The sequence below is a fragment of the Suricata suricatta genome, chromosome 5 (assembly GCF_006229205.1).
Source record: "Suricata suricatta isolate VVHF042 chromosome 5, meerkat_22Aug2017_6uvM2_HiC, whole genome shotgun sequence".
Classification (NCBI taxonomy): domain Eukaryota; kingdom Metazoa; phylum Chordata; class Mammalia; order Carnivora; family Herpestidae; genus Suricata; species Suricata suricatta.
Genome location: NC_043704.1, coordinates 53,067,375 through 53,081,432, shown reverse-complemented (window position 1 = coordinate 53,081,432; position 14,058 = coordinate 53,067,375). Strand labels below are relative to the sequence as shown.

At 34.0% G+C, this 14,058-nt stretch overlaps 1 protein-coding gene across 8 annotated transcripts in view; it reads left to right on the top strand.

The window, feature by feature from the left end:
- CBLB (Cbl proto-oncogene B) overlaps positions 1 to 14,058 on the top strand; it is a 213,007-nt gene that overhangs the window by 112,111 nt on the left and 86,838 nt on the right. For all 8 annotated transcript variants that reach the window (XM_029939225.1, XM_029939228.1, XM_029939227.1 and 5 more), the window contains 4 exons: positions 3,710 to 3,831; positions 7,206 to 7,343; positions 10,650 to 10,737; positions 13,702 to 13,833. In XM_029939225.1, the coding sequence (XP_029795085.1) occupies positions 3,710 to 3,831; positions 7,206 to 7,343; positions 10,650 to 10,737; positions 13,702 to 13,833 (480 nt within the window). The remainder of the gene's footprint in view (positions 1 to 3,709; positions 3,832 to 7,205; positions 7,344 to 10,649; positions 10,738 to 13,701; positions 13,834 to 14,058) is intronic.

Sequence of the window (14,058 nt, the reverse complement as noted above, 5' to 3'; positions counted from 1 at the left end):
TGTGAATGTTAAATGCTCGAATGCCTTAGTTGTATATTAAAGTTATGAGAACACCTTAGTGTTGGTTAAACACTTACCCAAACTGCTATTTAATATGTGCACATATTTTCTTATAAGCTGTTTTGCTTTAAAAGAGTGCAGGTAATCTTAATGCTCTAAATTATATGTATCTTATTTATGCTTACTGGGATGGGAGAGGAAAAGACCCTTTTTAAATAGAGCTACTGTGAGACGTTTTAGATAACAAAACCAAAAGATATCTATGGACCAAAAATGTCTAGTCTCTTTCAAAAACACAGAATTACAGAAGTAGCTAAATAACTCTCATTAGCTCCTATATATTTCTGTGACTTTTCACTTCTTTTGGTTTCATTACTCATATGCTGTACCTAATCATACATGCCTCTTAATATATTATAAAATTTGTTCTATGAATAGAAAAATAGGCATAAGAACTTTTACTGATCTTTCATTTTTATACATCTTTAAAAACTGAGTGATAGTTTTTTAAATTATAATTATGCACTCTACATGAAAAATACACATTTTGTGAGTAGTGTACCTGCCTTAGCATATGTTCTTCTGCAATGACAATGGTGGCGGCTAATTAGCAGTGATTTTGAATATCTGAATTGGTGGGAGTGGGATATTTAGCAGAATAGGATCTGAAAGTAGGTAAGGTACATGCTCCAGTTTGGGGTTTGACATAGAGATCTAGCATTAGGGTTTGAAGAAGTCGTCAGCGGGGACCAGGAGAATTGCCCAGGAAGCGGAAGAAGGGAAGTAAAGACTGTAAAGCTGGATACTAGTTACACTCTTCCCGCTCTTCCCGTATCCTGCTTTCTGACAGCACATGAACAAATGTCAGGGAGTCGTTGGAATGATCTTACAGTGGGACTTTCCTCATTCTCTTCTTTCTTCTGCCTTTAATCTTCTCTTTCTCCTCTCCAGGAAGTTTAGAGATGCTGGGATTGGCAGGTACTAAAATCCTGGAATGGAAATAGAGGGAGTTTGCTTTTCTCCTCCCTCTCCCCAGGGCTGCTGCCCCTTCTTCCATTTCCCCACGACTAGAGAAGATTGGGTTGCCGAGAAATGGGGAAGTAAATTTGAGAGGTGGTGGGATAAGGATTGTGTGATTTGGAGGAATGTATTCGTGACTGTGGAATATATAGGACCAATGGGATAAGGAGCAGAAGAAGGGGAGGAAAGTTATCTGTTATAGCAAGAGGTACGAGAGTGACAGACCAGTCCAGGCTCCTCTTCCAGTAGAAGTTGGACGTCAGTAGACAGCTGTTCTTGAAAATAGTAAAATTTTGAAAGAATGGAGGGAACAGCTTCCTTAATTCACTTAATTAATTTCTGTAATCATTTAAGAATCTGTACATTTTGTGTTGGTGGGTGTGAAAACATTTCTTTTATTCCCCATAGTATTTTATTTTGCCTTCTTTAAGCCATTAGTTGGCAAGATACTTAAAAAAAAAACACGTAAGTACCATGTGTTCAGACTGTGGGTTGCATTCACAAGAAAAACAGTACACAGACTCTTTCTATTACAAAAATATTTTTGTAGTTAGAAACTGGCCCTGTGGATTTGTACTAAGAAATGGTTGTTTAATACTATAGCTGTTGTCTGAAAAGTCCAATTTCATTTTTTTTCACCTGTATTCTGATCTGTGCATTGGCTCCCCATAAGGTTCAGCATCTTTTTAACGACTCATCCATTAATTTTTGTAGCCTTTAATCAGAGTGACCCAAATATTTTATATTCTCCCCATCTTTATCCTTTGTAGATGGGAAGTAGAACAAAACAAAACAAAATCCACTGCCTATACTAGCAGTTATTTCTGTTTTTAAAAACATAGGGTGAGGGGCGCCTAGGTGGCTCAGTCAGTTGAGCGTCCAACTTCAGCTCGGGGCATGATCTCACAGATTGTGGGTTCAAGCCCCACTTCAGGCTCTGTGCTGAGAGCTAGCTCAGAGCCTGGAGCCTGTTTCAGATTCTGTGTCTCGCTCTCCTGCTCCTTCCCTGCTCATGATCTCTCTCTCTGTCTTACAAAAATAAATAAATGTTAAAAATAAATAAAAAATGAAAAAATATAGGGTGATATTCTTCTAAGTGTTATTTATGCAATTTTTAGTCATGATTTTAGAAGAAAATTAAAAACATGTTTTGTTTCATTTTTTTCCCCCAGTACATAGAAATTCTGATAATAGTGTTATTCACAGTTCCTTTTTGCCCAAATTAGATATTTTAGTGTGATAGGGAAATACCCTGAAGATTTTTCTTGTTACAACAGAAAAAGTTAAAAAACGTTTCATTACCAGATCATTCTTTCCCTTGTTATCTCATCTCAAGAGATATAATCCTTGAAGAATTCCACCTTGTGAATCTGCAACTTGCTTAACAAAAATGAGGAACAAGTCTCAAAACAAATGAAAGCCAGGAGCCCTCCATCAATTTCAACAACTTTCACTTGGCAACATGAATCCCCCTTTTTTTTTTTCATGTAGAAGATATGAGTTAATAATCTGGCACACCAAATAGAGTGTGCTGCCAAGTCCTTGGAATACATGTAGCTTCGGCCTTAAAAATGTGGCAGAGATGATTCATTCACACCCTCAAGCAAAATTGTCTATCACTGACTGCCTTTTTTTTCTTGCCATGGTAACTGGAGGGATATCTAATCCCATGAAAAAGCGAATGGTACAAATTCTGTGTGTGTGCATTTGTGTATTTCTGTGAAAGATTTTTAATTTACTGACTGCTAAATCATAAACCTTTGGTAACTGTGCAAGAATTAGGCAGATGTGAACACTGCAGTCTGTTACCATGGAAAGAATGGTAGGTTGGGAGTCAAGGCCTTTCAGACGAGCCACCAGCTAGAGGAACTTTTCAACAACAGTTATGCCTTGCTGGTCACTATGTTCTGATTCTACATCCATTATAAATCCCCTACTCTTATGTAGCTTATACTTAATATGTAACCTTTGCCAAATTACTTACATTCCATGGTATGGCTTCTCATTCTATGTAATTAGATGCCTTAAATGTACGGTAGTGAACAAAACAGATACAAAGGGAGAGAAGAAATGTGGTGAGAGTTAACAGTTTTAAATACAGTGGTCTGAGAAGGCTTCATTGAGGAGGTAACATTGGAGAAGAATCATCTAGGTATTTGGAGTGAGAATTCTGTTAGAGGAATCAGCAAATACAAAACCTCTGAGGGAGAAGAGTACCTTTGTGTTCATACCAGCTACAAAGAAGCCAGGGTGTCTGGAGAAGAGGTAGAAAGAGAGAGTCATGACACCGAGGCACAGAAAGGGAGCTGGACATCAACCCTGTGAAGTCCTTCTAGACCATTTATAAGGACTTTGGCTTTTATTCAGAATTAGAGGGTTTTAAACAGAAGAGTGATGTGTTTTAGGTTTCAAAATGATCACAGATGCTGTATTGGGAATAGAATTTCTGAAGGAATTATTTTTTTCTTTTTTGTTCTCTGTATCGTATCCTATTTTTGCCTAATATTTCTCCAAAAGAGAATAAGGTATTACATGTTTGCTGTTAAACATTGAAGATTGAGCCACATGAGCTCATATTCACTTAAAAAATATCCAGGAGAATTCAGTAACTATTTTAAATGATGGGTTGGTATATAATTGGTAGTTGATCTTATCTAGATAATGTCTTTTCATTTATTCATGTTTTCAGCCTTGGGGCTCTATTTTACGGAATTGGAATTTCTTAGCTGTAACACATCCAGGTTACATGGCATTTCTCACATACGATGAAGTTAAAGCACGACTACAGAAATACAGCACCAAACCCGGAAGGTAAGACTCTTCAGCAGTAATATTATGAGGTATATTTAATGATGAAGTGTTCTCTCTGCTTCATTAGGTAAATCAGTAACACCCATGTGGGTGGGGAGGGAGGAAATGCTAATAGAGCTCATGGTACTTTTTAATTGTATCCTTTAAACTGATTTGTTGTACTGGTACTGAACCTGTGTTCATAAAGTAAATTAGGCTATGGTACCATGTAATTTGATAAACTTAAAATTTCATTAAGTCTCCGCACTCTGAGTTTTCAAATTAGAGTATTAGCATATTGTCTGTTTTTATGACACCTGTGTTCATCTGTGTTTGTGTACAAAATTGTATGTGTATATTTGAATACTTAAATATTGTGCTAAAGACAAAGTAAACCAATTTCATAGTCATTATTTTAGAGTACTTTTCAAGATATTTAATTTGGTTCAATGATAAACACATAATGATATATATAAATACATACAAACAAATATAAGTATACAGATGCTTGCATATATGTACATGATAAACGCATATAAACATTGTTCTAATCAACCAATTTCATGTCTGTAAGAATTTCTTCTACAATAACTTCTGTTCCTTTATAGCTTCAGAGTTTGTTTTATTTTCCAGATGATGAAACTGGGTAAAACTCACAGATTCACTGTTTGGTCAGTCCCCGTGGCTTTGGCTGAGAAATCATACTTTATTAATGACAAACCTGGGATCAAAAAATCTGTCTCTTTCTGGTTCATGCATTTTCCCCTCGTACATGGGGACACTTGTACTATGCATTACGTACATGGTAGACATTTGTACTATGGCAAGCAGTGAGCTGTGTGTGGCATCAGTGATAGCGCAGACCTGTCCTCACACTCACATTTTAGTAGGAGATGCCATTCCAACATCCATGAGTACACTGATTTCCATATTGAGGTCATTTCATTGTAGGAATGAATTTCGTTGTTTCTTTAAGGCTGCATTTTTCTTCTAATGCCATTTTTATCTGATTTGTAATGGAAATGGTGTTTGTCCTTTAACAAACTACTTTATAGTACAAGCCAGTGCTGTCAATCCTTTTTCTCTGCCATAATGAAAATCTCAATCTTTGTTACAGTTTCAAGCATTTATTTGTTTTTTTTTAATTTTTTTTAAAAACTTTTTTTTAATGTTTTATTTATTTTTGATACAGAGAGAGACAGAGCATGAGAGGGGGAGGGGCAGAGAGAGAAGGAGACACAGAATCCGAAGGCAGGCTCCAGGCTCTGAGCTAGCTGTCAGCACAGAGCCTGACACGGGGCTCGAACCCACGAACGTGAGATCTGACCTGGGCCGAAGCCGGAGGCTTAACCAACTGAGCCACCCAGGTGCCCCAGTTTCAAGCATTTATTTGTATATAAAAAGAAGGCAGGGAGAACCGAAAACAGTTTAGTTCCTGTTGAAGTCTTCTTCTAAGTCTTCTTCTAAGGAGAGTTGGTTCTCATTGAGATGTTGATGGTGGCTTAGATGAGTCATTCTGTTTTGGTCAAGGATCTCTCATAACCAAATTTTTCCGTAACTTCTACTCCTTAGATTGGCACCAAAGTATCTTCTTGTTCTTGGAGTACAATTTGAAAGATGTGCTATGTTTATATTTAAAATTACACAATTGTACAAATTTAACACAGAAGTTATTTGGGAAATTTAGAAACCAAATCCCTTTTATGCTCTCTTGTTTAAGAGGACAGAGATAAATAATGTTGGGAGAGAATATTGTTGGGAGCAAAAGCCAGGCCTCATCACTATTGGAATAGTTATCTGAAGGGCAAAAGAATAGCTCCCAAAGAATGTCTACCTTTTCTTCCCAACTTGCCCTGTATGTAACGCCTTGCCCTGTAGCTTTGCCTAGGTTTTAAGGCAAAGGTGAAATGATCAGTCTGTGGTAAATTGTTATGTGTAAAGTGGGATGTGGTATTTAAAATGTAAAGTTTAGGAAAACTCAGTGAACAAGTAAAATAATTTTGATCAATACTTGTGTTGCGGAATACCTGTTAAACTGTTACTTCCTCTTGGAAAGTATTTCTTTGGCTTCATGGTACAGAAAATAGTGGGACCTATTCCAAGGACATTTGAGTCTCTCAGGTTTTGCTTTTTTTGGGATCCAACTGACAGCCATAGTCAGTGTGCAATTATTTTCTCTATGATTCTGATTAAGGATTTCATTAATTGGCAGGTTGATACTCTATTTTCAGGCTCTCTAGGAGAACATGTTCTTGGACTTTCTTTAAGAGTCCTTTCCAAAGGTTCTAAAACAAGTATGAAGTTCTTAGTATTTAAAAACCATAACTTCTTCCTTTCTTTAAGAACCCAGTTTTCTTTGAAAATGAAACTACATTTCAGTACTAAATATACAAGTTAATTAGATTCAATGACTGTATAGCTGTTATATATGTTAAAGTATCCTGAACAGTTATTTTTGTAGTACTTGGTTCATCAGTAACTAATGTTTATTAAGAGAGAGGAATTTCTGTCACGTATGTATAGCAGTCAGGGTACTCAAATTTAGCAGATTGTTTACCTACTTTTGAGCTGCTTAAGGGGTTATAAAATCCAGATATGGTTATCATGATGGCAAGATTGAGTGAAATACACTTAAATAAAGATAAACGCTCTAAAATGAAATAAGTAGATAGCTATATTCATAAATAAATAACAATGAATTTAAAACCCACATCAGTGTCTCCTTGTCATTAATTTGATTTATGTTTTTGAACTATTTTGCCTTTCTATTTCAAGACATTGAACTGGACAGGGTTAAATGGCAGCCATGAACTTAATCTAGTTTGCCTTCTCATTAATATAGTTCGGCGCTTTTGATCTCTCACTTAAGGGTGAATGGCTGAAACGCTTGAAAGAAAAGTTATTATTTTCAAACAAGTCATTAACAACTAAAAATGACTAGTTTTAAAATTTCAAAGTAATATATTGAATTACACAGTAGAAACTGACTCCATTTCGGTCTGAGGTGAACAAATTGTTACTTCTTTCATTTTTTACCTTCCAAAACTGAGTCCGGTCCTAGCTGTTTCATGGCATCAACTGTTTCATTTAAGGCACCTGCTGATGGATGGCAGTAGAACCTTTAATACTCAAGTACATCAACTTCAGTTCTTTTGTCCTCTAGCCCTGGAGGTATTTAAATGGAATTATTATCAGCGCTTATACAGATCAATGATTGGAGTTACAGATCAATGAATGGAGAAGGACAGCGAGGTTAAAATAAAAAGATAGAAAGTTATTTTAGATATTCCAAATTATTCTGTTTATTTTTTTGACTTCAAAAAATCTAACACATTGTTTAGTAGTTAGCCTACGTTCTGAATGTGACTAAACATCAATTTTTTCATGTCTTACAGCTACATTTTCCGGTTAAGCTGCACTAGATTGGGACAGTGGGCCATCGGCTATGTGACGGGGGATGGCAATATCTTACAGACCATCCCACATAACAAGCCCTTATTTCAAGCCCTGATTGACGGCAGCAGGGAAGGATTGTGAGTATGAGAAATGGGAGTCAGGGTGCTTATTACACCAATTTGAAAGATAAACACTGCTTTGCAATGGAGAGAAAAGATAGTCTGATGATCTGGCAGTTTTGTTTTGTTTTTTGTTTTTTCAAGATGAAGGAATGGGTGCTCCTTGGGTTTTATTGTTCTTCTCTTAAAGTACTCATTTTAAGGTAACCAACTTAAATTAAATTATATTTTATAGCAAATAAATTCCAACATCAAAGTACAACATGAGTTTATATCTCACACAGGGAAAAAAGGACTTAACAGTAGTTAATAGACCAAAAAAATTATGAAAAGATAATTCTTTAAAATAACTGACTTCTGTTGCTTCATGTAACCCTCAAATTCCTAGTTTTACTTTTAGACCAGTGGTAATAGATTTTCTGTTTCTTCTTCTTACCCTTTTCTCACCCCTTCCCGTTGTGTCTTTCTTCTGATATTAAGTCCTTGCCCCAGAGTTATATGTTGGTAGCTGAATTCAGTTTATCTTTGGCTATTCTTTTTTAAAATTTTAAAATAAGTTTTCCTTTTTATTTTAGAGTAAGAATGCCTTTTTCTTCCATAAACTGTAGACAATCTGATAGATGGGTGCCTTCGTAGTAAATACCCCTCTTTCATTTTAGTCATTTTAGTCTATGTGCCACTCCCTTCATCCTTTTGTTCTGTTTTCTAGTTTGTTCTGTTGTCACATCATCATGCTCACTTTTCTTTCCCTTTGCCCTTGCTAAGTAACTTAGAGAGTGTTATTCCCTTATTTGCTGTAGCACAGATTGTGAAAGAAACCTAGCAGGAAAAGTTCAGCAGAGTTAGCAAAGAGCAAATAATTTAAGTTACACCTTTTCTAAAATAATTGCAAGAGAGAAAAAGTGGTGGGATATATGTGAAGGGAAAAAATTTATTTTTTTAATAAGTTATGAGCTTTCAAGAAATAGTTACCTGAGAATTATAGGGCAAACTGGTACCGTGTGTCTTTCTATTTTTTTTAATTATCATAAATTTCAAAGCTTTTGATTCACTGATAATAGGATTTTGTTTTTAAGAAAATGTGCTATAAAGTTTTATTTTATATATGGAGGTTATGAGTGGGCAAATCTGTAAATTTAGTAATTTTGATACAGCTTATTTATATTGCTTATAATGCCTTCTCTCTATTTTTAAAAGCCAATAAAAAAATAACTAGTTACAATATTGTAATTAGTGTTTAGCCTGTGAGCTCCTATGCAAATCAGCTGTCAGTATTTACATACACACACACTCACACACATAAGCACCCCTCCAAAGGCATTTAGTTAGTTGAATTTGAACTTTAGTGATAGATTACATTAAAACAGGTCAGATTAACATTTTAATCTTAGTTAAAAATGGATGAGATATTTAGATTACATTAAAATAGATATTATTATGTTGGGCTTTTTTTTACCCCTCAGATCAGTAACACACGGGATATTACAGTATTATCCAGGTCAGCTGTCCCTCCTTACAGTTAATCCAGTACAGTGTGACATAGGTAATAACGAAGTTTACTCTGATAACGAGCCAAGATCCTTTATTCCTTCCTTGCCACTGAGAGGGTCTCATCAGTAGCACCGTCGTTTACTAAGGACAGTAATCACCAAACTGCCCCTTGCACCTTAAATAGAACCTTTTAACATTTCCTCGAGCAATCTTACTGTCATTTTTGTAATCTTTCAGTTTTGAATTCTTCATAGAATTTGTACATGTTTTTTAAGTGTGATGATGATGAGCAAAATGTTATGCCATAATTTTTAAAACTGGCCCCATTTTAGGATATAACAAGAAAGCTACTTACCAACTTTTGCTTAATGCTCTTCATTTAAGAAGAGGATTTTAATCTACCTCTGTGATAACACTCTAAATTTGTCATTACAGATGTAGTCAACTGCTTTTTCTAAATTGTAAAAAAAAAAAAAAAAAAAATCACCTCACTGATCTGTTCCTTACTGTAGGAGACTTATCTGTCATCTAAAGTTCAATTTTTTTCCTGGTTTTACCAGGTAAATTTTAACACTTATGAACAGATTCATAGACTAAGAATAAATATTTTTTGTTACTTCACATAATAGATTTAGTGCAGCTTTGCCCCTTAAGATATTGACCACAGTAGTATTGCATTCTTAGTTTTTCATTCAAGGCAGTTAGAATAGCTCCTAAACAAAATGAACTATAACTTAATCAGTTGTAATGTTATCTTTTTAAAAATCTAAAATAGATATTTACCAACACAGTAAACTTCATTTTTAAATGAATGAATGAGTAAACACTTGTAGCACAAAAACATGGCATTATTAGTACAATTTTTAATCCTAACTTTAATTCTCTATAATAATGGAACCTCAGAGCACCTTGGTGGCTCACTCAGTTAAGTGTCTGACTGGATTCTGGCTCAGGTCATGATCTCATGGCTCGTGGGATCGAGCCCCATGTCGGGTTGGGCTCTGACAGTGTAGAGCCTGCTTGAGATCCTCTCTCCCTGTCTCTGTCCCTCCCCTGTGTGCACACATGCTCTTTCTCAGAAACATAAAAATAAAATTAATAACGGAGCTTCATATTTATAAATGATTCTGTGTTTGTAGCTTGATTTGAAGCAAATGAAACATAACTGTAGCACTTTCTAATTTCTTTAAATGTGTGTGTACGTGTGAGTGTGTTGGTGTGTGTCCATGGGGGAATGATTGAAAGGATAAATGGAAAGACAGAGGATGAGAAACTGGAAAAACAGGAACATCAGAGAGGTGTTTGCATAACTTTTATAGGAAACCTATAAAAATATAAATATAAATATTTATAGGAAACCTATAAAGTATAATTTTTTTTATAAAAAAAACCTTTAAAAATTCTATTTTTCCCGCAATTTACTAAGCATGGTGTTAAATGATGCAGTTCACATTAACTGTGCTTCACATGAAAAGACATAATCATTGCAAGTAGGTATGCATTCAGAGTGTTTTCGAATAGACCACAAGTGACCAGAAAAATAAATTTTTAACTTACCTAAAAGACATATAGTAGAGGTATTTAATTGAAAATAGTTGCTTAGTGGCTGAGTCCATGTTCATCCTGTATTTCTTATATGAACATGATTTCTAGATTTTAAATGCCCTAAAAGTAACTTGTATTATTATGGAAACAATAGCAAAGGTTCTTAATATAAGTTACTTAAAAAGGAAACTTCAACATGTGGGTTTGAATATAGAATAATCTGAATAAATAATCTTAAATGCAATTAAAAGTTGTATATTTATGATAATCTTTCTGTTTATAATTCAGCTATCTTTATCCTGATGGGAGGAGCTATAATCCTGATTTAACTGGATTATGTGAACCTACACCACATGATCATATAAAAGTTACCCAGGTAAGGACAGTTTCTGGTAATGCATGCATAATTATGTATCTAATATTTTGAAATAAAAAGCATCCTCTTTTACTGTAGCTTAAATTTTGTACTGATGTTTTATGCAAAATATACTTAAAGGAATTCTAAGAGTATTTGAAAAAAATACTTTCTCCATTTCTTTGGATAGAAATGTCTGCTGTTAATATTCTTGCTTACAATATCATGTTGGCATTCATGCAGAGACATAGGTAAACCCATAGGAAGGTAGATAGATATGAGGAGAGAGCTATAGATTGACAAATTCCAAAGAAGACTAGAATAATAATATGCATTAGCTTTTAGAGTCAAATGTGTAATTGAAGCTTATTGAAGCTCCTAATTATATTCTTATAAGTCATTGTTGACAACCTCATGAATTGAAAGGGAGTGTGTCTAGATTATAAAGCCTTTCTTTTTTTTTTAAATTTTTTTAATTGTTTTTATTTATTTTAGAGAGAGAGAAAGAGAGCATGAACAGGGGAGGGTCAGAGAGAGAGGGAGACACAGAATCTGAAGACAGGCTCCAGGCTCTGAGCTAGCTGTCAGCACAGAGCCCAACGCGGGGCTTGAACCCACGAACTGTGAGATCATGACCTGAGCCAAAGTCGGAAGCTTAACCAACTGAGCCACCCAGGCGCCCCTATAAAGCCTTTCTTGAGGATGATAGTAGTTAATCAAAATCTAAATGAAAACCTTTTTGACTCTGGATTCTGTATATACCACTCACATATACACAGAAATATCTGTACATCGGGATATTCACTTTAACAGTCTTCCTGAAAATGAAAAATTTTAAGTGCAAAACTATTTAGTCATAGGTTAAGCAAACCATCATATGTTCATACTGCATTATCCTAGAGTCATTAATGGGAGGAAGGCAGCTCTATATACTCACACGGGAACTTCAGCATCTTTATTTACATAAAAATGTCCCATTAGTGTAAAGTTCAATTATATAACATTTCATTTTGTAAAGTTACATTACATAAGTTAATTTCTGGAAAGAAAGAAGGAAATTACCATATATGAACATATGAACATACTTTTTAAAAATAAAAATTAAAAACTACCAAACTGGTAACAGTACTTAACTGAGGGAGTAGGAAGGTTTTGGGAATTAGGAAGAAGATTAAAGTGAGAAAATGAATATTTTACTTTATGTGTAATCTAGTTTTAAAGTATTTTATAATTTAGATATTTTATGCTTTGTAAGTAATAAAAATCTAATAAAAATCAGAAATTATAGTTTTGGGGAAGGCAAAATATAGTTTTTTTAATTTTATTTCTGGTTCTCTAGATTTAGTCCCAGTGTTCTTGGTATTATTATGTGAAACACATTTATTGATGTATGTACAGTTGATGGATGGGCAGTGTTTTAAATTTGATATATAATTGGCATTATTTTAATTATCTAAATGATTCTGTATGTTCTAATACATGTAAAAGCACACTCACAAAAGATAGTTCCTCTTTATGAGACCACAGTTTAAAAATATGTATTCACGAGTAGTATTTCATTATCTGTGATTTTAGCTTATTGTAATTTTGTAATGATAAGTGGTCCTTTGGATGTCATAACAATATAAATACTTATTGATTATTTTAGAGACTTTAGTGACTTATAATTTATTTATTTATTTATTTATTTATTTATTTAAAAAGTTTTGTTTAATGTCTACACCGAACATGGGGCTTGGATTCACAACCCTGAGATAAAGAGTCAGATGCTCATCCAGCTGAGTCAGCCAGATACCCCAACTTACAATTTAATTTTAATTGCTTTAGATTTATTTAGTTTTTATCTTGATCCACTGTCATCTTTTTTCTTAATTTCTTTAAAAATTGTACAAACATACATACTTCAGGGTAGACAATTTACATATGAATGTGTGTATGTGCATGTATCTTTGTATATAGGTGTATATATATATTTTTTTTCTCACCAAGATGTAAGATCTTATAGTAGGCTACAGCTAAATATTGTCATTTATTTATCTTGCCCAGGGCCATGTACCTACTAGGCACTTATTGACTGAAACATTGCCTATTTTAAATGAATTCTTATTTCTATAATTACTTTTCTTTGTATGCCTTTTAACACCTTTTTTCATATTTTCTTTATACTTATTGATAATATTTGTGTCTTCTTTGTGACCTACAGCTTTTCAATATTTAGACACCAAGAATTGTAGTATACCAAAATGTTCAAAACTAGTAAATCAAGAGAATAGATGTTTCATAAAACATCTTTTGGTTGCTGGAGTGATTAGTTTTCCTCACGGTGCTAGATTGGGAAAACAGTATGCAATTTAGACTTAGAAATTTAATGTAGAATTTGAGGAAGATAATTTAAACTTATTGAGCCTCAGGTATTTTTTTTCAATTTCAGGTATCTTATTATGCTGTAGAGATTATATAACATAAGTGGACCACATGCAGAAAGAGCTGGGCAAATGTTGCTTCTCTTCTGTTCCAGAATTTCTAAAGTTATTTAAGAAGTAAAGTTTAATGTTCAGTTAGAATTATATATCTATGTAATATACATTATATATATATGTAGTTGTGATTTTTACATTGAATTAGATGAGAATGTGGAATTTACAAAGAAACTAAAACTATTTATATTTCTTTTAAAACCATAACTTTTGTCTTTTGAGTCAGTATTGAAGCAAATCCCTTCCTAAAGGAACGATACAAAACATTAGGTAGTCTGAAGTATTACAGAGCTTATACAGTTGCTGATATGAGCTTAAATGTTTTAGAAAATGATTTTGTAGACCAAGTTGTGATTACCAATTTAAAACATGTCTTAAGCAGTCACATTGCTGACAGGATCAAGTGTGAGACGTTTACTGTAAGTCTGTATTTGAGAAAATTCAATAGTACCCGTTCATATTAGAAATGCATTAACATTGCCTTTTTCTCCCCTCCCCCAAATTCCAGGAACAATATGAATTATATTGTGAAATGGGATCCACTTTTCAGCTCTGTAAAATTTGTGCTGAGAACGACAAAGATGTCAAGATTGAGCCTTGTGGGCATTTGATGTGCACCTCTTGCCTTACAGCATGGCAGGTATAATCAAAATTTAATGAGCATCAGTTATGTCTTCCTTATATTCTCTGTTGCTATTTCTCTTTTCAGTTTTCTCCATCTTAATCATTCAGCAAATGGTCTGATAAGTGCTTTCTTGGAGTAAATTGAAAAATCTCATGTGTTTGGTTTTTTGTTTTATATCATTTCATTTTTGTGCTATGTGTTATATTGTTTCCTTTGCATGTGCAGTTTAATTTTAGGATT